The following is a 22,876-nucleotide window of genomic DNA, read 5'->3' on the forward strand; positions in this document are numbered from 1 at the left end:
CTTGCCTTGAACTCAGCTTCCTGTCTTCTGGGTACTACAGGTGTCAGCTACCATCCCATCCATTTTTTTTTTTCTTTTCTTGCCCCTGCCACACTTATGTCTTGACTGATTTTTTTTTAATTTAATAACATGGGTCACAGTGCTTAATTCCAGCACTTAGGAGACAGAGGCTGGAAGATCTACGTGACCAGGGCTACATGTCTCCAAAACCTTTTTTTTTTTTTCCTATTTATTTTTTTTGCTGGGAGATGGACATGTATGTCACAGTGGCAATGCCTGTGGAGGACAGAGGAGAACTCAGAGCAGGAGTTGGTTCTGTCCTTCCACTATGGGCATCCCAAGGGCAGAATTTAGGTCATCAGCCTCTGTGACAAGCACCTTAACCCACTGAACCATTTCAACACCTGGGAAGTTTTTGTTTTTTAAAGATTTAGTTTATGTATATGGTGCTCTATCTGTATGTACAGCTTCCTGCCTGAAGAGGGCATCAGATCCCCCTATAGAAGGCTGGGAGCCACCATGTAGTCTCTGGGAATTGAACTCAGGATCTCTGGGAGAGCTGTCAATGCTCTTACTGAGCCACCTCCCCAGCCCCCTTCCCTTTTTTTTTTTTTTTTTTTTTTTTTTTTTGAGAGAGTCTCATACAGCCTAGGATAACCTCAAAGACACTTTTCACCTTGTCTTCTTGTCTCTACCTCTAAGTAAAATCTCATATTGTCTCCTGATTGCTGAGTCCAAAGACAAATCTTGACTTTTCATTGTGAGGAAATCAACCAGTCCATAAAGAAAAGAATCCTAGCACTCAGGAGGAAAAGGCAGGTGGGGCTTCGTGTGTTCCAGGACAGCCAGGGCTGTTACACAGAGAAATACTGCCTTGAAAAACCAATATGTAGCGAGTTCCAGGACAGCCTCCAAAGCTACAGAGAAACCCTGTCTTGAAAAACCAAAAAACAAACAAAAAACCAATATGTATAAACTCAATTAGTAGAAGCAATGCTTAATGTTTAACTCCCTTGGCTAAATATCATGTCTTAACAGATGTTAGTGTGGCTGGGCATTGGTGGCGCAAGCCTCTAATCCCAGCACTCGGGAGGCAGAGGCAGGTGGATCTCTGGGAGTTCAAAGCCAGCCTGGTGTACAGAGCTAGTTCCATGACAGGCTCCAAAGCAATACAGAAAAACTCTGTCCTGGGGAAAAACAAAAACAAAAAAACAAACAAACAAAAAAAAACAAAAGCAAAAACAAAAACAGAAAAGCAGATGCTAGTGTGACTCTTTGTTCTTTTGTTCTGAGATTTCTGGATTTAGGAGGATGTTTGGTCTCTTCTGCTGCATGTACACTGTCAGCATACCTTCCCAGTAGCCATTCCAGGGCTCCTGGTTCATGAGAAGGCCCACCTTTCTGCTGAGCGACAGACGTCTACACAGCCAGCTGAGTGTCCTGAAGCCTTCTTGCTCTGAATGATCACCCAAGTTAGAGTGGGTCCCCTGTGCATGTGGCACTACCCAAGACCCTGTCAATCATTTTACTTACTGTCTATATTGCAGAACTCGTATATGTTCTGGGTTCAAAATTGGATGGTAGGATACAGTGGTTTGTTATCATTTATTCTTATGGTTGTTTTCCTCAGAAAAACAACAAATTCTTAGAAAAATCTGGAACACAGATTTGAAACTGGTTCAGAATTTGACTGGATCATAGGGCTATGACTTAATCATATTAATTTATTGAGTTCATCCTGTACTCAGTGTGGCTGGAGAATAAATTCTGTTTTTGTTTGTTTGTTTTTTCGAGTTGTGGATTTGGAGGCTGTCCTGGAACTAGCTCTTGTAGACCAGCCCGGCCTCGAACTCAGAGATTCACCTGCCTCTGCCTCCTAAGTGCTGGGATTAGAGGTGTGAGCCACCACTGCCTGGCCCTTGAGTTCATCTTGCATCCCTTCCTCCCTCTCTTTCTTAGTTTTGAGAAACTCTGAAGTACCCAGAACATGCCCCTCCCCCACTCCCCGTGACCTTGATTTCAGCTCCTCGTGCTTCCACCTCCAAAGTGCAAAGAGGAGAACAGGCATGGATTCCTTTTTTTTTTTTAATGGCATTTTTTTAAAAGATTTGTTTATTTAGGGGTTGGAGAGATGGCTCAGAGGTTAAGAGCACTGACTGCTCTTCCAGAGGTCATGAGTTCAATTCCCAGCAACCACATGGTGGCTCACAACCATCTGTAATGAGATCTGGTGCCCTCTTCTGATGTGTAGACATACATGGGGGCAGGGTGTTGTGTTCGTAATAAATAAATAAATCTTTAAAAAAAAAAAAGATTTGTTTATTTAGTATACAGCGTCTGTCTGCATGCTCACAACCCAGAAGAGGGTGCCAGATCTCATCACAGATGGTTGTGAGCCACCATGTGATTGCTGGGAATTGAACTCATGTCCTCTGGAAGAACAGCCAATGCGCAGAGGTCAGAAGAGGTATTGGATCCATGAACTGATTTAGAGGTGGCTCCAAACCACCATGTGGGTGCTGGGAACCAGACTTGGGCCCTATGGAAGAGTGACAGGTGCTTTGAATAGCCAAGACACTCCCAAGTCCTAAATAAACCTTAGAAAATACAAAGTAAGACACGAGGGATGTCCTAGAAGGTTCTATCTTGTGCCCTCCCCCACCTTCCCTTTGTTTGAGTCTGCCATTCCCTCCCAACAACTCAGACCCTGGGTACTGGGCTAGCTGCCAAAATGGATGGATCCTCATGCTTCTATGCTGTTTGCCTCTAACACAGATGCTAAGAAAGCGCCAGGCTTGAGCTGTGTTGGGAAAGGCATTGTCATTTCCAGGTAAGGAGGCTGAATCCTGGTGGCACATGCCCGTAGTCCTGGCACTTGGGAGGCAAAACCCGGATGATTGCTGGAAGTTTAAGGCATGACATGTCTCACTAAAAACAAAATCAACTGGGGGTGAAGGGGTGGGGGGGTGGGGCTCGTGCCTTTAAGTTCAGCACTCAGGAGGCAGAGGCAGGTGGACTTCTGTGAGGCCAGCCCGCTCTACAGAGTGAGTTCTAGCACAGTCAGGGATACGCCAATAAACCCTGTTTTGAAAAACCAAAACAAACAAAAACCAAAATCAAATTTAAGATTTTTTTTTGCCTGAGGCAAGGTTTCTCTGTGGCTTTGGAGGCTGTCCTGGAACTAGCTCTTGTAGACCACGATGGTCTCGAACTCACAAAGATCAGTCTGCCTCTGCCTCCTGAGTGCTGGGATTAAAGGTGTGGTGAGCCGCTGCCACCGCCACCACCTGGCTCCAAACTCAAGTTTTTATTTAATTTTTTTTTTTCTTCCTCTTTGTCCTTTTTCAGACAGGGTCTCTCACTTTTTGTGGCTCACAAACTAGTCTAGGCTGTCTGGCCAGAAAGCTTCAGAGACCTTTGGAACTAGGATTACAAGAACTCATCCACTAAGTCTGGCTTTTTAATTGTTATTTTATTGTATATTATTCTATGTGTATGTATATGTCTATCACTTGTATGGCTTGTGTCTGAGGAGGCCATAAGAGAGTGTCAGATTGGAAGGCTCCCTAGGATTGGAATTCCAGACAGGTTTGAACCTTTATCTGGTTGCTGGGAATTGAACCTGGGCCCTCTGGAAGAGCAGCCAATGCTCTTAACTGCTGAATCATCTCTCCGGGTCCCCTACTTTATTTGGAGAGGTTTTGAGGAAGCATGGGTGTATATACTATCAATGTCTTTCTGAAGTTCAGAGCCTAACTTTTAAGAATTGAGTCTGGGGGCTGCAGAGATGGCTCAGAGGTTAAAAGCATTGGCTGCTCTTGCAGAAGTCCTGAGTTCAATTCCCAGCAACCACATGGTGGTTCACAACCATCTGTAATGAGATCTAGTGCCCTCTTCTGGCCTGTATACATAATAAGCAAATCTTTAAAAAAAAAAATCTGACAGGAACTAGGCTTGGTGGTGCATGGCTGTGTTCCCTACTCATGGGAGGCAGGAGAAGGAAGCTAAGGAATTCAAGGTCATTTTAGCTACTTATCATATTCCAGGCCAGCATGGACTACAGAAGACCCTGTCTTAAACGTGTTTTGAGAATGAATAAAAGCAACGTAACCGAAACTATAGGATAATGACTCACTGGCCTTGGTAGTGGAGTGGTGAGTAACTGGAAGGGGAAAGCAGTAGAGTAACTTCAGGAGGGCTCTATTCATGCTCAAGACTTGCAAGGAAGCAAAGATGAAAACCCTTTGCTAGCTTGACAGCAACTAGTTTCCTGATAGGCAGGGAGGGGTGCACCATCCTCCCATCCAGAGAGCCACGATGTAAGGAATATTCTGGAAGGCAAGTGTGGCTGCACACTCCTGTTAATTCCAGCACTTAGAAGACAGAGGCCAGACAGAGTGCCAGGTTGGAGATCAGCTTGGTCTACATAGTGAATCCCGGACTAGTGTGTCCCCAAACAAAGTCTACATAGTGAATCCCAGACCAGTGTGCCCCCAAACAAACAAAGGGAAAGCCACTGTGGCATGGTGCACCCCTTTAATCCCTGTGCCGGGAGGGTTCCAGGCCAGGAACCCAATCAACACTAACGGATGAAGGTGCGGAGCAGGAACAGGTACATTAGGTGTTTTATATGGACAGGGGCTGGAAACAAACGGCAAACCAAAGCAAAAGGCAGTCACTCTGCCCCGGGGGCCGACGGGGACACTCTGCCTGTCATCCTCAGGAGTGATGGTCATACTGACCTCCGTAAATGCATGGCATTAACTTCATAAAGACCGGAAAGAGAACCCTGAGCAAAGTGGGGGAAGAGCCAACACCACCATGGAAAGGATTTTTCAATTAACCCCTGTAGGAGAACTGCTGTTTCTCACAGAAAGCTTTCTGTGTTACAGCTTTGGCTGTCCTGGAACTCACTCTGTAGTCCAGGCTGATCCTGATCCACCAGCCTCAGCTGGGACCAAAGTCACACACCACCACTGCCTGGCTTGGCAGTGTTGGTATCCCTAACCGGGTGGTTTGTGTTTGGCCTCATACTGGCTGTCTGCTGGAACGTCACATTTACCTATGCTCACCCTGGCTCTGCCTCCAGAGCGCAGGCATTATAAGTATACACTGACACACCTGGTATGCGCAATGGTAGATGAATCTAGGATGTTATGCACATTGGACAACACTCTTCCCTATATTCCTAGCCTCACAGATAGAATTTAAAAAGATTGCTAAAAGCCCAATGAAAATGAACAAAAGGGGAAAAAATAAGCTTGACGTGACATACATTCAGAATCTTTATTTCAAAACAGAAACTACAGTAACATTAATAGAAAGTATATATGGAAATATTCACAACCTGGCCATTGACAATGGGAAGATTCCACTCAGCATTACTGCCAACTCACTGAGGAGCAGAAGAGGTAAGTTAGAGACACCTTTCCAGCAAAGGCCCTCTTCATAGCTTTGTGAGTTTTTTATCCCGTGTCTCAATGACCACAGGGAGTAACGAACAGGGCTACTGAACTGGGTATTGAAATACTGTTACATATGCAAGGCTTTGCCTAAAGGGCCTGGAATGTGTAAGCACCAAGAGGGACCGAGGGATCCAGTGATGGGAAAGGAGGAAGGGCCATCTCCGTTTATGAACCAGTGGAGAATGAGGGGATGGGTTGTGGAGGGATCCGTGACCTATGACTGCTGGGAATCCTGGCATTCCTCCCAACATACTAGTCCCTTCAAAGAAATCCTCCCTCTCCCACAGCTGGATCAGGAGCCCTGACCTCACAGGGCTCTTTCCTATTCCCAGCATCCCTCAAACTGGAGTGAGGCGGAGCCTTCCATCCCCAACCTCAAGGATGGGGAGCCAGATGAGTGGGATCTAACCCCAGTGCAAACCCCACCCAGTAGAGGCACTGCTGCTCATGTACACAGGGATGAGTTTCCATAGAAACAGAGGAAACAAGCTCTTAACAGCCAGAGCAAAGTGCCAGTGCACATACATTCACAGCCCCAGGCGTGGGCCACACTGTCCCTAAGGTGTCTCCAGAGTCAAGGCCCCTCGGGCACTTAGCACACTATCACAGGAACATGGTAACACGGTAGCCTGAGAGTGTCACAGACATAGACGAGCATGCCATGACCGCAGAGCAACAAGGTACCCAAACAAGGTAATTAAGAATCATTTAGGAAAAAAACCCTCTCCCAGAGCTGAGGTAACAAAGTCCAAGTTAGCTATGAATCCCTTTAAATCAAAATAAAACTAAATGAACACATAAAATCTCCTAAGAAACAAAATTGAAATAAGAAATGCTTATCGAGAGCTACTGCATTGAAGTTTCTCGTTTGTATGGCTCGCTCACCAGTTAGGTAGTGGGGCTGACTGAAGGAAAAGAAAACAGAGTTCATCGGGACAGGCAGGGGGAAGGGGAGGTGTTGTACAAGCCCTTCTCCCTTCTCTGGACTCCATGTAAAATAAAAGGCCACCAACACCACTAACTACAAAGCCCATCTTTGTAACAAGCATAGATTTCAAGTAACACTACATAAACTATAATCTTAAAAGGCCCACAGAAAGCTGTGAGCCTTTCCCTACAGGCACTCGCTCTTCTGAGAAAGAAGCCAGAAGAGTCTTTGTGTAGAACAGAGGCAGCTCACATGTCCACCACAATGTCTACTCTCCATTCATGTTGCACCATCACCCTCCAGCACCAACCCTTCTTTCCTCAAAACCTCTCTTTAAACACCTCCCTCCGACCTAATTTCCTTACTCTTTCATTATTTGGTAAAGTTACACTTAAAAAAATAAATATTTATGCACTAAAACCTGAAGATAAAATAAATAAAACTCGAGTTACTTTAGCTGTGCAGAGTTGTATCAAATTGAGGGCTCCCATTTAATCCCCAGTGCCCCCCAACACTGGGTGTGAAGGTCTGTTTGTTTCCTGGCAAGCTGAGGTTGGGGAATGGGGGCTGCACCCCACTCCTACTCCCTAGGCAAAGGAGATCCTAGAACTAAGAGGAACTGCAGCCACTCCCTCCTGACATGAAGGTAGGTTCACTAGAGAAATATCCAAGAAATGAAACAGTTAACAAGCCATTGGTGACCCAGCCAGCCCCAGCGTTGGGTGCAGCAGGAGTGTTCATGGAGTGTGTGGGGTGACAGAGGATCAATAGCAGCGTCCACAAGCGGTCCTGGTTCATCCTGATGAGGTCTCCCCGCTTTGGGGAGGTTGCTGTCCACGTTGGAGGGAGGTGAAGGAGGTCCACCTCAGGCATTGCCAGGGGTCTCCTTGACAGGCTGCATGCTATTCATCTCCACACCAGAGGTTTTCCCAGCCTGCCCCTCGAAGGCCCGGGCAATGTCTTCGAAAGTCCTGCCTTTGGTCTCAGGGACTTTGAAGAAGGTGAAGATTAAGAAGATAACGAGGAAAGCAGCAAAGATGATAAAAACATAGGATCCCAAGTAGTTCTAGGAAATGGGAGAAGAAGGTTGGTCATTGGCACTTGACTGTCTCATTTCTGCCTGGCCTTAAGCTACAACTCTTCCATACTGAATGAACGGCTAGGCCGCTTCACTTAAGAAGACACCATGTTTCTCTGCAATTCTCGGTATCATTCTTTTTTAGTCACTCAAACTAGCTACTTCTAAACACCTGAGGATTTTATTTTCTAAACACCTGAGGATTTTCTGATTTTTGAAACAGGCTTAACTCTGCAGACTAGGCTGGCCTTGAAAAAGATCTGCTTGTTTCTGCCTCCCCGGTAAAATAATAATCATTAGAAATAAGAGTGTGCCACCAGGTCTGGCCATTCTGAGGGTTTGCTCTTAAGACATCAGCCAGGTGGTAGTGGCACACACCCTTAATCCCAGCACTCAAGAGGCAGAGGCAAACAGATCTCTGTGAGTTCAAAGCCAGCTTGGTCTACAGAGCAAGTGCCAGGACAGGCTCCAAAGCTACAGAGAAACCTTGTCTCAAAAGAAAAAAAAAAAAAGACTTTAATCCCAGCACTTGGGAGGCAGAGGCAGGTGGATCTCTGTGAGTTCAAGGCCAGCCTGGTCTACAGAGTGAGTTCCAGGACAGCCTCTAAAACAATACGGACAAACCCTGTCTCAAAAAACCAAAAACCAAAACAAAACATTTCATCACGAGGTTTAAAAATTCAGGCTTCTAGAAAGAGCTGTGAGAATAGGAAATATTTATACAGCCAATTGGATCTAGGTCATCCTTCAGACTATGGAGCCTTTATTTAGGAGTATCCAGTTATCAATACCGACTGATATGATGATTTTAATATGGGGGCTAGGAAGTCTTAGGAACTTGGTGCTGTCCTTCTGTTCCTAAGCAGAACTATCCACCAACCATCTCAGGTCCTTAAGGCTTCCAGTTTTGCCCTCACTGTAGCCTAGGCTGCCTCAACTTCATACCAAGCCTCCCTGCCGCAACCTCACAAGCGCTGGGATTGTAGGCACAAACCACATTGCCTGGCTCCGTCCTTCACTTCTCGTTTCCTTGTGGGAAATCTGGGTTAAAGTTTTTCTTTTTTAATTATAATTTATTTTTATTTTATGTGCTTTGTTGTTTTGCCTATATGTGTACCTATGTGAGGGTGTTAGATCTTGGAGTTGTAGACAGTTGCTAACTGCCATGTGAGCACTGGGAATTGAACCCAAGTCCTCTGGAAGAGCAGTCAGTGCTCTTAAACACTGAGCCATCTCTCCAGCCCCTGGGTTAAAGTTCTTGACACACAATCTGCCCTGGAGTATCTACTACTAAGGTGCATCTTAAGTGTCAGCTTAAAGTAGGTTGGTTTGTGATAGACCATGTTTGGTTTTAAATTTACTTACTGCAGCCGACGGGAAGAGCATCCCAACCAAGAAGTTGGAGGTCCAGTTAGAACAGCCAGCCACTGCCATGGCAGCTGGGCGCGGGCCCTGGCTAAAGAGCTCAGCCACAATAAACCAGGGAATGGGGCCCGGTCCAATCTCAAAGAAGGCCACATAGACCAAGATAGCCACAATACAGACAAAGCTCATGGCTTCATACTTATCCTGTAAGAGAAGGAAACAAAGCCCAGTTAAAAAGGCAGCATGGCGTATAAAGCAGTCACTTCTCTTGGGAGCCAGAAGCCCGAGTGCTGCCGAATCCAGACCACTCCCTCTCCTCACCATCTCGTTTCGTACCAAGACCAGTTCAACACCTGGAAATGTAACTACAAGACCTTTTCTTTTCAAGACACTCTTTTCCTCTGTGTATTCCTGGCTGTTCTGGAACTTGATCTGCAGACCACACTAACCTCGAATTTACAGATTCACCTACCTCTACCCTCCAGAGCGCTGGGATTAATGGCATGTGCCACCACACCTTGTGGAGAACCTCCTGCCTTTGTTAAGATTGGAATTACAAACCTGGGCATTGGTGGCACACACCTTTAATCCCAGCACTCGGCAGGCAGAGGCATGAGGATCTCTGTGAGTTCAAAGCCAGCCTGGTCTTCAGAGCAAGTTCCAGGACAGCCTCCAAAACAATACAGAGAAACCCTGTTTCAAAAAAAAAAAAAAAGATTGTGGGATTACAGGTGTGGTGTGAACTACCAACATCTGGCCTTCAAGGTGTCTGTTAGGAATTAAACCAGACAGGGCCTGCAAGATGGCTCAGTGGGTAAAACGGTGCTTGCCATCAAACCTGAGGACCTGACTCCGGTGCCCCAGACCCACATGATAGAAAGGTAATTGGAGGATTAGGATTCAGGGCCATCCTTGGCTACAAAAGACCTTTCCTAAAACAATGCATCTTACAAGCCGTCTTACATGCACACAAGGATACCCGGTTACTGATCTCTTGAAGGTACACCTTTGATAAAACTTCTGGGCAGCTCAAATTTAACTTCATTGATGCCCCGGAAGGCCAACACCTCAGCCCCTGCCACTGAGGGTCAACTATAGCCCATGTAACCTCATCTCTTCCACCAAAGAGCACTCACCTTCAGTACCAAAGAGATCGTCATGAAGATGGAACAAACAGCCATGCCTCCCAGGCCTATCATGTGCAGGGTTCGCCTCCCGGCCTTCTCCACCAGGAACAGCTAGAAGGTAAGGCATTTCCGATTTCATGAATGCCGTGTAAAGGATTCTACTGCCTGATCCCATGGCCATTTCCACACCTTTCCTTTCCCATCCATTCCACATTTACTGGGATTCTCTTTCTCAAGGGAATTAAAAAATGGTTTAACTAAATGTAGGCTGTGGAAAGGCAGTCCATGCCAATGTTTGAGCACTTGGAGGAGGATTGTTTCACCCATTTCCATCATTCACCCAACTACCCAACTTACAGAAACTACAGTGAAGATGGTATTAACCACACCCGCTCCAATCGTAGCATAGATTGGCTCCTGGACACCTGCATCCTTGAAGATTCCCGTTGAGTAATAGAACACCTAGGAGACAAAAACCGCATCACCAACTGTATCCCAGGGACACTGGGTCCTTGGCCAATGCTCCATCTGTGTACATCCCACATGCCAGTTATCCAGGCCAGCTGCTGTTTCCTTCTAATGCTTATCCCCACTGCCTAGTTACTTCTTACATCTTACCCTGCAGCCTCTGCCTCTGCCTTCTCCAGTGCTGGGGTCACAGGAACAATTGCCATGCCCACCCAGCTCATTTGCCTATGTCCACTTTGCAAAATTTTAGAGATTTAAGTCCTAGTTTCTCTTTTGTCTCAGTCCCTGATCCTTCTGCCTCAGCCTCTCTGTGCATGTCTCCACATTCTCCTCTGCTTCACGCCACTTTTGTTCCTTCTTTCAAGGCCTCTCTATGTACCCCTGGCTGTCCTGGAACTCACTCTGTAGACCAGGCTGGCCTTGAACTAGGAGATCATTTGACTGCCTCTGCCTCCTGAGTGCTGGCACTAAAGGTGTGTGCCACCACTCACTCCCAGCTGACTTTCCTTTTTAAAAAAGGTTAAGTCCAGGCCACTTCCAGAACACTCTTGGTAGAGAAGACTTAGGAAAGCCCCACCCTGCGGTTTGGGTTAGAGTAGACACAGTCAAAACTTGCTCACTCAGTGAACTGGAAGCCATCCTAGTACCATAACGAATTTCCTCAGGTGGGACAAATGCATCTTGTACTGTGCACCCTCGATCATTTGTGGGTATTAACGACCATCCTGTTCCAGCTTTTGGAGTAACTACATTCTACAGACACATGTCAACCTGCCAACAAGATCAGGTGACTTCAGGAAACTATCGCTGGGTCCCTTTGGCGCCAGGGCAGACACTCACGGCATTGATCCCAGAGAGCTGCTGAGACAGCTGGAGGATGACGGAGATGAGGAGGGGCTGGTGGTAGTTGGACGACCTAAAGAGCTCCAGCACGGTGACCTGCTTCTCCTGGGCCATCCTGGCACTCTCGTCTTTCATCTCCTGGATCTCCTGGGCCACATCCTGGGTGCCCCACAACCGCTGGAGGACTGAGGTAAGAGGACAAAGACAGTGAACACACCGCGTCCCCGCCACCCCACCACCCCGTTGTCTCCTGTGGGTCAGCAGACAAGGAAACACTAAGACGACACACCCACAGCCTCCACCTTCGCCTGTCTTGTCACCACTTCACCCTTGGGCTGAGCGTCATCAGGAAGCACAAGGGAGAGCCTAACAAACCACCCAGCGTCCTCACCCTGACCCACTCACGAAACCAAATTCCCGGGTGATGCATGAAGAGTACTCACTCTCCTTTGCACGGTCTTCCTCCTTTCGGTTAATGAGCAAGAATCTCGGGCTTTCGGGGCAAAACAGAAGGGCTGCGCTTTGTAGGATAGCCGGAATGATTGTCAAGCCCAACAGCCCAGGCCACAGCTCTTCAGAGCCCAGGATGAAGTCCAAACCAAAGACCTAGAAGCCAGACAAAGAACGCTGAACCCAAACCCTACCTACCAGGCCACAGATTCACCATAAAAAAAAAAAGAAAGAAAAACAAGATCACTCATCCCTTTACCACACATAGAAAAGAGAAAACAAATTGTTTCTTGTCCTTTTTGGGCCCTGCCTATATTATATGAACTATAGCAATAGTATCTGAAACATGTACGTATAAACACATAGTTGAACACAGGCCAGATCCTGAGTGCTTCACCTACACCATTCACAGAACATTCAGCTGGCATGCATTAAACAAGCAAAACTGCAAGGTACCTGAGCCACCAGGATCCCGATGACAATGCCCAGCTGGTTTAGTGTGCCAAAGGCACCCCGCAGGGCAGTGGGAGACACCTCTCCAATGTACATGGGCACAAACCCTGTGCACAGTCCACAGAAGATGCCGATAATTAAGCGACCCAGGATCAGCATTTCAACAGATTCGCCTATTTTGGCGAAGCCCATAAGACAGCCACCACAGATGGCCAATAGGTTGACCAGAAGCATCGAGTTGCGCCTGCAAGGTTAATGGAAGACAAGGTATAGTTAGTTTGCCACGGAAGAGGCAATGGTCTCTCCCTCCCTCATGACTTTACTCTTCTGTAGCTCTGTAGGCACAAATCTTTTTCCCTTTGTGGCTGTAGGCTTGTGCATTTGAGGAAACCATATCATCACTGAGCTATATAGCCCCACAACCTCCTTCCTTCCTTCTTAAGAATAAAAACTTTTTTTTTTTTTGGTTTTTCGAGACAGGGTTTCTCTGTGGCTTTGGAGGCTGTCCTGGAACTCACTCTGTAGACCAGGCTGGCCTCGAACTCACAGAGATCCGCCTGCCTCTGCCTCCCGAGTGCTGGGATTAAAGGCGTGCGCCACCCAACGCCCGGCCCTGGTTTTTTTTTTTTTTAAGAATAAAAACTTTTAATCCCAGCACTGGGGAGGCAGAGGCAGGCGGATTCTCTGTGAGTTCAAGGCCAGCCTGGTACAGAGTGAGTTCCAGGACAGCCTCCAAAGTCACAGAGAAACCTTGTCTAAAAAAAAAAAAACAAAAACAAGAAAAGAATAACAAGTGTATTGCTGTGTTTGTGTGCACGTGTGTCCAGGTGCTGGTATGCCACAGCGCACAGGTGCCGCTCAGACGACACCCTGGATGGAATTGGCTCTCTCCTTCCACCTTTGTGGACTCCAAGAACTGAACTCAGGTCAAGGGTCTTCTTAACAAAGGCTGAGCCACCATGCTGACTCCTTGTTATTCCACTCTTCATAGAATTATATTGCAGTGATGGCAGGACATGCAGGACCATTTGTTTTTTTTATTTCACTGAAAAAAATATTGTCAGAAGGAAGCTAGTCTCAGCTCCCTGTGTCAAGTAGTTAACGACTAGACTAATTAACCCTGAAAACCCTCAAGAGCCGAGAGGAGGCACAGGACTCTGGCTTTTGGAAACAGGGTCTCGCTATGCAGACTTGGTTAGCCTGGAACTCTGATCCGATCCACCTGCTTTGGCCTCCTGAACACCACCAAGCCCACCCAACCTGGGATTCTTCACTTGAGACCATCAAATTACAAAGGGAGCTGGGAAAATGTTGATACATGGTTCCTGTCTCCAGAGGCCCACTTAATTGGCTATATAGTGTGATACAGCACTGGGACTCCTAAAAGCCACCTTAGGGGATCCTAAATGTGTAGCCAAGGTGCACAAATATCATTAAGAGGAAAAAGGTCAAACACTTAAGAAGTTTTGAGTTTTAAAAAAAGTTACTCTCCTCCCTTTCTATTTTCTTCCTTGATGGGGTACTTTGGCTAATGGAAAAAAAAAAACATGGTGGTTATTAGTCAAGAGACCCCATTAAAAAACCAAAATAACACTGGGCATCAGTGGTGCACACCATTAATGCCAGCACTGATGAGGCAGTAGATCTGAGCTCGAGGTCAGCCTACAGAGAAGCCCTGTATCCAAAAAAAAAAAAAAAAAAGAAACAATCAAATTAACAACTAAACATTATCATTATCCAACTATAGGCTAGCTTTGTTAGTTATCTCAAATCCAACTGTATATCTAGAACAGCCAATTTTTAAATCTAAAGACAATATTTGTGCATGTGCAGCAAGACAGGGAGCATGAGCCATAGTGTTTGTGGAGGTCAGAGGTCAACTCATGGAGGTGGGTCTCTGCTTCCACCATGTAGATCCTGGGGTAGCCTCAACCCGATCCTCCTGAACCCTGGGCCTGAGGGCTTGTGCCACCAAGCCCAGTTGTTAGAATGCCTAAAGTAGGCATAAAGTATTAATGGTTCTTTTTCAGTCAACTCCTGAAAGCATAACCAAGGTATTATTTTACCCAATTTTCTCTTTTGGGGGGAAAAATTACTTACTGTCCACGTTTTCCACAAGTCAGGGATTACAAAAAGTATTCATTTTATAAAATAACAAAGGACCTCCAAGAAACCTCCAAAATATTCAGTAATGACAATAACTTTGTGGCCCCCCAGAAAGCAGAGGTAGGTAGGTAGATGGACCTTGACTTTGAGGCCAGCCTGATTCTCTGGCCTTAAAGGAGTTCAAGAAAACACCATAGCTGACTCCACTAGAGAAAATTAAGCCTGAGGGACTTCTGAGGCCAAGCGCTCACTTAGCAGATCTCTAGAAAGGCCTGCGGAGCTTCAGGGGCAGCGGCCCCCAAGGGCAGCCACATTCCAGGCCAGGTGGACTAGCTCTCCCTGAGTATAAATCAACATACTCTCATGTAAGGCTCATCACCAACCTGAACAATGCCCTTTGCTTGTCATCAGCATAAAAGGTACAGGCCTATTCCTTGCCCCGTGTCTGATCAGTACCTGCCAAAGCGGTTGACAAAGAGTCCAACAGAAAAAGAGCCAATCATGCCACCAACGGAGAAGATGGCCACACACAAGGACCAGAGTGTGGTCAGCAGCTCCTTACTTGGCGGGTCTTCTGACTTCTCTTCCAAAGTGTAGTTGAGAAAGTCTTTTATGAGCTAGAAGATAAAATGCACAGTGGGGACAGACCATTATATCTGGAGGAGAATAGCAGACAAATGCCAGGGTGACTTCCTCCCTCAGAGGATGGGAGCAGAGTCACATGCCTTGAAAAAGACAATTCACTTAAACATCCAGTAGGTGGCAGCACCAAGGTACACCCGTGTACCCCACCCAGTCATAACTTCCTAGCAATCCCCAAGGAATAGAAAAGGAAAGATCAAGACTAGGTTAGAGGGCAGGAGGCCAGAGCTTGAGGAGCAAGTAGCCCAGCTTAGGCTTCAACAGTATTTGCCCTCCCCCACTTTATCCAGGCATCTTAAATCCACACTCACCGTCTCAGGGGCATTGATGACTCCAGTGTTGTAGCCAAACTGGAAAGAACCGATTGTGGCCACAGTAATGGCGAACACCAGAGATGGGGTCACCTGGAGAGGAGACAAGGGGGGGAGGCTTACAAACAGTAACCAGTCTGAATTTTCCCCTTCCCCAGGATGTCTGGTTGCTGTCCTTGAGGCAATGCTCCTGCCTCTGCCTCCAGAATGCTAGGATTTCAGGTACATTTGGGGAGAAACATCTTTGGGGGAATTTGAGTCAGTTCTTTCGGGTTGGTCTTCATAGCCAGCCTCAGGCCAGCCAGGGCTACACAGTGAGATCCTGTCTCAAAGAGGGGAGAGAGGAAACAGTAGTGCACATCCAAGGCCATAGGATCATGAGTTCAAAGCCAGCCTGGGCTACATACGTGGTGAAACACTGGTTGTCTCAAAAAGAAAAGACAACAAGTAAAGAAGTAAAACCGCACCAGATAAGAGGCAGGCATGGGACTTCACTCAGGAACCATGAGGAGGAGGCATGAAAGGGCTCAAACCCAAAACCTCAGCAGCTAGGGAAGCCTCTGAGGAAGGGGGACAGTCATGAGTTCACGGCCAGCCTGGGCTACAGGGAGACCATGACTTAACACCCAAACTTCCCACAGCATAGAAGGCAGAGCAAAAGGCAGCTTTAAGGTCCCTAAGAATTGACCATTCTGTAGAGCTGGATTCAGTGTCACCTCCCCAGGTCACCCGCCAAACTGCAGAGGCCAGAGCAGCAGGTAGCAGCAGCCTGGCCACAGGGATACCGAAATCAACAAACTCCGGAACAAGCTCCTTGTACAAATTATCGAGTTCTCTCCTCTCTCCACCCCCAATAACTTCAGCAAATCTTCCCTCACCTTATGATATGAGACAAGGTTCTACCCTCTGCATTCCAAGCTAATCTCAAATTTAACTCCTCAATCTTCCTGTTTCAATCTCAAGTGTGGGACTATAGTTGAGATTTTAAGTTCTACATATCTGAAAAACATGCTTTTCCTCCTGTACCTGGCCTATTTCACGTCCGTCCATCCATCCATCCATCCATCCATCCATCCATCCATCCATCCATCCATCTTTCTATAAGTGACATGACTTCATTTTTCTTTTCCTTTTTGTGGCAGGTTTCCTCTGTGTAGCCCTGGCTGTCCAGGAACTCACTCTGCAGGCCAGGCTGGACCAGACCTCAGAGATCCACTGGCCTCTGTCTCCTGAGCGCATCACCACCATCCGGCTGACTTCATTTCTCTTAACACCTGACTGATACTCCACAGTGTGTCACCACTATTATTTTTAATTCATTCACCCGTTGGTGGGCACCTAGGGCCGGGCTGCTCTTATCTGCGTAAACCTACCAGCAACATCCTGGGGCCCTCTTGCGAGTCTTCCTGTTCGCTAAATATGGTACTATTCTCCACCCAGTCGGGCAGAGCGGAGCTTCTGCTCCTTTTGAACACAACATTAGGAGCCATTTTTAGCAGCGGAGAATCAGACAGATATTTCACCTTGCTGGGGATCACTCAAGTGGGTAGCAGCAGCTCAACACTGGAATCTGGGGCCCATCTCTGCCCACCACAACCTCTTCAACTGGCGTTAAGTTCCTTTCCTTTAAAGTCACACCGCGGCTACTAGGGAGCTTATACCAGCGAGTTGACCTTCCGGCAGCTGCCCAGCCTCAGTGGTTAAGTTAGTAAGTGCTGTCGCTTCCAGGCTTTCCCAGTCCTTTCCTTGCAATAAGTCTTTTTTCCCATCTCCTCTTCTACCCCGCCTTTTCTCACTGCCTCCTAATTTATTTTATTTCCAAACAAGTTATCTTCGTGAGAATGACCTTTCCCTTACTGCTTCCTTCATCCACGGTAACAGATACATCCCACCGCATTCCAACCACAGGAAGGACAGCTGGACTCCTCTCTCCACAGTACTCGGGGATGACTGGATGCTGAGCAAGCCTAACCCGGTCCCATGTCCTCCCAAGGTCTGAGGCTTGCCCAAGCCTTCCTGCTGGCTCCGAGACCCACTCATCATGCCACAGCCAAGCCCCTACCCTCTTCGCTCTCAGCGGACTCATCACAGCTACATCTAACACACCCGGGGAGCAAACAGCTTCTTAGGTGACTTTCACGCGATAGGAAGGTGCCCGGGAGATTCCTCATCAGTTATGAGATGCACGGAACTCTAATAACGGGAACACCAGCAGCGAATGCTGAGGCTGATATGAAAAGGCCTCCCTCCGGATGGCTGGCTCGCTCGCTCGGTCGGTGACTTAGAAGAAATGGAGCATGGCAAACGGCACCAAGACCTGCCTTTGTGGGGACCCCAAGCAAACAAACAAAAATAACCAGTTCTTACCTTCATGGTCCCCACGGTCCTAATCTACTCCTCAAGCCTTAAGGACGATCTCGACACCCTTCCCAGCCAGTGTCCTCCGCGGCGCTCGGAGAGCTTGAGGACCAGTATCACAGCGATGTTCACAGCCAGAAGCCCAGCCTACCTATTTATAATCTCTGCAATGGGTGGAGTCTGCATGCTCGCCCCTTCTACCCCTTCCAGCCTTTAAACTATGACCTCTGGAATTCGATGACCTCTGTTATCTGATCCTCCCTCAGCCCCCTCGCCTAGGCAAGCAATCAATCGCCCGGACCTCCTCTGTTTTTTTTTTTTTTTTTAAACCACATCCTCCCTGTGGGTTTTCTTTTTTTTTTTTTTAAGCCCATCCAAATTCCTTCTCCTTTTTAAGAGCCGACAACCTTTTCGTTTCACAGAAAAAAAAAATACTAAAAAGTTTGGAAGGCGGGCAAATTTAAAGGCGCTGGCGATGGAATCAGTCTGGAGAGAGGAAAGCGAATCTGTCTGAGGGAGAGCCGAGTTGGTGCTGCTCTCAGCCGCAAGTCATCCAAGCAGTGGGAAACAGGGAACCCATAGCCCTCTGCGGCTCTCAGCCGCGTTTTCATTATAGACAGGAAGGGAAAGGAGAGCCTCCCCGACAAAGCTGGTAAGAATTTGTCCTGTTGTGAAGGCAGCCTAGATGTCTTAGAGCCTGACCAAAGCTCCCAGGTTGCGGGACCGAGATCCCCAGAGGTAATCAGTCCCAGTTCCTTACACTATCCCACCCTTTGTGAGGACTGCCACCCTCACCTGTCTGAGGTTGACAGCAGGGAGAAACACAGCAAATATACATTCAGTTTCACAGATATGCATTCTGGGTCTTTACTGAAGAGGGTGGTGGAGCTCAGTGGTAGAGGGCTTGCCTAGGCCCTAGTTTCTCTGCCCCTCCCCCACCTCCAACAATCAAGCAGTCAACAGATAAGAACAACTGATTCTCACGTAAGAAATGCTTGCTAAAATCCTATTTGCTGATCTCTGTGAGTTCGAGGCCAGCCTGGTCTACAAAGTGAGTTCCAGGACAGCATCCAAAGCCACAGAGAAACCCTGTCTCGAAAAACCAAAAAAAAAAAAAAAAAAAAATCCTATTTGCTGGAGAGTGTGCATTTTTGAAAGACAAACATGTGTGAAAAAGTATGTGATTGCCACCCTGTACGAGAAAACTTAAAAATCGGATAAGAGAAATGAGAGAGAGCTCAGGGAGGACAATGCCGGCCAGCAGGAGGATTTCGGGTGAGTTAAGCAGGTGAAGCAGCCCATCTTGTGATGGACACCTGTGTGGCTGAGGCTCTGAGCTCTGACTTCCCTGCAGGAAGGAGGTGGTGGGGGAGGGTGGCTTGATGAACTCGAGTTGGGGGAGAAAGCATCTTCTCTCACTGGCTTTGGTTTGTGACCCAAAATCCAGACTCAATGGCTGACCTCAAGCAAACCCGGTCCTTTTCTCCCTCAAACGAGGGTCCCTTCCAAACCCGAGCCGCACCTGAGAATTCTAACTGAGCCTGAGTGGAACGTGGCAGCCAAGCAAAGCCTTCCCTGAGCTTGCATCCCCTCCTCCCTTCATTTTCCTTTCCAAGAAGCACTGAGTCGGAAGCCCCATTAATTACCACAGCAACCAAAGGAAAAACAATGCCCAAAGGCCAGTGCCAGTCAGTAGAAATAGAACCCACGCCACTGGTGCAACACTGTGTTGTCTTGTAGTCACATCAGGAATAATGGGGCCAGTGAAGGCACTGCCACCAAGCCTACCGACCTTAGTTCTGTCCCCAGGACCACATAGTGCCAACTCCACAAAGTTGTCCTCTTATTTTATACGTCTTTTGTGTGTTTTTGAGACGGGGTTTCTCTGTGTAGCCCTGGTTGTCCTGGAACTCAATGTAGGTAGACCAGGCTGGCCTCGAACTCACAGAGATCTACCTGCCTCTGCCTCCTGAGGAGAGTGCTGGAGTTAAAGATGCCCCCCAGGCTTGTTATTTGAGTTTTGATTTCATTAAAGACCTGCTGTCTTACCCCTCAGAAGAGCTGAACCCTGGACTTCTTGCCCGTCTCTCAGAAGTGAACAAACTGCAACAGTGCAGTTAGTTCCTCAAGGCCAGTAGCTAAAGAACACATAAGGTTCATGGCCAGCCTTGCAGCTTGTAGTAAGACCATGTCTGTCTCTCTTTCACCCTCTCATTTCTATTTATTATTTATCAAAACATGTCCTTTCCACTCTTGCCAGGGGCACAACACTCTGGGCCTCCCACAGCTGGGCTCTCCTGTGGAGCCAGACTCCAGCCCTCCACATTGTTCAGGAGTTTGCATTTCTTTTTCTTGTTCTCTCTTCTGGAAGCACAGGGATGCTGCCACAAGGGTGGAAAGCAGCCAGGCTGCTCGCTGCACAGTCTGCCAGGGTCTGGTCCTTCTGGGCCTGCATTGACTGGAGGAATAAGTGAATGAATAGTGAAAGCCCAGGTTATGCCAGTTCTCAGTTGGTGCAGCTTTACGTAGAGAAAGAGTCTCCTGAGGGCTCATTCTTAGATGTCTCAAGCCGGTAAAAATATTATTTTCTTGGTTAAGAAATAAGCAATATTGCTGGGCGTGGGAGGGGGCATGCCTTTAGTTCCAACATTTGGGAGGCAGAGGTAGTAGGAGGAACTCTGAGTTTGTGGCTAGCCTGGTCTACGTAGAGAGTTTCAGGCTATGTAAAGAGACCCTGTCTCAAAAAAAAAAAAAAAAAAAAAAAAAAGCTTTAGTTTGTGGCTGAGAATCCAAACTGATGAGTTATACTGAAAGTAAACCTGGCCCTTCCCCAGGACAGTCAAGGCTATACAAAGAAGCACTGTCTTGAAACAAATAAAAACAAACAAAAAAAGAAAGAATGTGAAATGGACAGACCTGAGACCTGGTTTTTTTTTTGTTTTTGTTTTTTGGCAAAATTCAGTACAAGACTACTTTTCATTTTATTTTATTTTTTATTGGTCTGGTACTGGCTCACAACCATCTATTAATTGTAGTTCCAAGGGATCATGATGCCTTCTGGCCTTCCAGAAGCTTCACACAAGTGGTACACAGACATGTGTGTAGACAACACACACACATGCATTAAAAAATATGATAAAATATTTTTTTTTCCTAAAGACATTGCAGAGGGTGGAAGTGGGCTAGGGGTTTGGGAGAGACTGAAGATAATCTTCCAAAACTGAAGATTAGCTCTGAAAAGGCAAACTGCTGGGTAGAGACAGAGAAGGTTCTGCTTGCAGCAATATATGTATTTTAAAGATTGCAGCTGAAATTCAGCTGAAACCCAAGAATCTAAAATGTGCTGAACAAACTGGAGAGATGCTGTTGGAACCAGCAGCTGCAAAGAGGCTCAAGTCTCAAGCCTTGTGCTACCATGGTCTGACCAGAGTCCAGGTCAGATAACCCGCACCTCGTGCAGCAGATAAGAGCATTAACTGCAACCTGCTGACCGGGGAATGGACGCTGCCCGCTGCCTGGGGTTCCTTGGTGCACTGTGAGAGTAGATGCCAAGGCACACACAGTAAGCATGACCGACCCCGAGGGACAGAATGCACAAACAGTGGGCTTTCTGGCTGAGATGCACAAATAACACCTTCCTACCCTTAAGTGGTTTGTGAGATCTCTGCGAGCGCCTCTGTCTTTGCTGGATATCAAAAAGGAGGAAGGAGGAAGGCGACTTTTTAAAAGTGTACCCAGTTGGGAGCTAAGAGCAGAGTAGGTGTGCTTAGCAGAAAGAGGACAATGGGAACAATAGCCTGGGTTATCAGTTCCAAATGCCGACACCTGCAGAATGGAGACCTCAATCTGGCCTCCTGCTAGTTTGTGTTGAGGTTTGCTAATGGGAAAACCAAGCAGAAAGACAAAGGATCCTACAAAAGAGCACTTTGGCTTTAAGCACTGCTCGGTGCGCGCCTAGGGAAACACAAGCCAGGGTTGTTTTTAAAGACTGCCCAGACTCCAGTTGGCATTTGTACCATTCCTCACAAACAGCAACGTGCATAGCTTTATTTGTCTGATTTTAATCTTTCTCTGCCAGGTGAGGTGTCTCCATAATTCACTTAAGACTCTGAAAACACTGTTTAAAAAAAAAGAAGAAGAAGAAGAAGAAGCCGCCCTGGGGTGAAGAAAGGAAAAATGTGAGAAATGCTGTTTCCCTTGTTTACACTGTCTTTAAACCATTCATTACTGCCACTGGTCCTGAGGACCAAATTCCAGCTCAAAGGTTCCCATCATTGCTGCCAATCTTGCCTGTCCCAAAGTCTTCAGGAACGAATTCCAGTGTAGTGCTAACCCTAAGTTAAAATTCAGATCACACCCATCTACTCAAACATCTTCAGCCATTACTCAGGAAGGCCTAGGTTCAAAGAGCCTGACTAGAGAGATACGTGGGCCACGGTGTGAAACACCCCAGAAGCCTTACATGCAAAATAAAACACAAAAGTTAATTTTACTGTACAATATTTATCCCATCTGATTTGTCCCAAATTCTCTCTCTGTTTCACTCCCCTCCCTCCTCCTGTTCGCAGTGCTGGGGAGTCAACGGGGGCCTCCTGTTTCCTAGGCATAGCTAATGCCAGTCAACCCTCAAAATTCTCATAGTAACAAGTAACCAATGTAAAAACTAGTCATTTATTTTTCTATTTTGTGTCAGGCATTGCGGAACCCAGTGTGTATTTTACACTTACAGCGCACCTCAGTTGGAGCACTCAATTTTCAGCTGTCAAGATGAAGTGGTCTTTTGTTTGTTTATTTTCGAGATGGTATCTCTGTACTGGAGATTAAACCTATGGTCTGGCCTATGCTGGAAAGGGTTCTGCTTCTAAGCTGTGATTTCCAGAGTGCTGGGATTCTAGGCAAGACTCAATTCTTTTTTTTTTTTTTTTTTTTTGGTTTTCAAGACATGGTTTCTCTGTGGCTTTGGAGGCTGTCCTGGAACTCGCTTGGTAGTCCAGGCTGGTCTCAAACTCACAGAGATCCGCCTGCCTCTGCCTCCCGAGTGCTGGGATTAAAGGCGTGCACCACCAACGCCCAGCTAAGACTCAATTCTTTATAAAGTTATTTTGCCTTAGGTTGTTGGGGTGTTTTGGTTTTTTGAGACAGGGTTTATTTGTGTAGGCCTGGCTGTCCTGGGACTCACTCACAGAGATCCTCCTCTTTCTACCTCCAGAGTGCTGGCATTAAAGGTGTGTGCCACCATGTCCGGGTCCGGCTGCCTTAGGTTTTTGCTCTCTTTTGTTTTT

At 47.0% G+C, this 22,876-nt stretch overlaps 1 protein-coding gene across 3 annotated transcripts in view; it reads right to left on the reverse strand.

Moving 5' to 3' along the window:
* Nucleotides 1-5,272: 5,272 nt before the first annotated feature.
* Slc2a3 (solute carrier family 2 member 3) overlaps nucleotides 5,273-22,876 on the reverse strand; it is a 60,839-nt gene continuing 43,235 nt past the window's right edge. For 2 of the 3 annotated variants that reach the window (XM_013110514.3, XM_040737961.1), the window contains exons 3-11: nucleotides 15,237-15,329; nucleotides 14,740-14,900; nucleotides 12,181-12,421; nucleotides 11,718-11,880; nucleotides 11,272-11,459; nucleotides 10,321-10,425; nucleotides 9,973-10,074; nucleotides 8,837-9,040; nucleotides 5,273-7,459 (exon numbers count right to left, since the gene is read on the reverse strand). In XM_013110514.3, the coding sequence (XP_012965968.1) occupies nucleotides 7,259-7,459; nucleotides 8,837-9,040; nucleotides 9,973-10,074; nucleotides 10,321-10,425; nucleotides 11,272-11,459; nucleotides 11,718-11,880; nucleotides 12,181-12,421; nucleotides 14,740-14,900; nucleotides 15,237-15,329 (1,458 nt within the window). In that variant the 3' untranslated portion in view covers nucleotides 5,273-7,258. Of the gene's footprint in view, nucleotides 7,460-8,836; nucleotides 9,041-9,972; nucleotides 10,075-10,320; nucleotides 10,426-11,271; nucleotides 11,460-11,717; nucleotides 11,881-12,180; nucleotides 12,422-14,739; nucleotides 14,901-15,236; nucleotides 15,330-17,603; nucleotides 17,900-22,876 lie in introns of those variants that run through there. The other variant, XM_013110516.3, reaches the window with a different exon arrangement.

Source organism: Mesocricetus auratus, unplaced genomic scaffold, assembly GCF_017639785.1.
Source record: "Mesocricetus auratus isolate SY011 unplaced genomic scaffold, BCM_Maur_2.0 Super-Scaffold_100676, whole genome shotgun sequence".
Classification (NCBI taxonomy): Eukaryota; Metazoa; Chordata; class Mammalia; order Rodentia; family Cricetidae; genus Mesocricetus; species Mesocricetus auratus.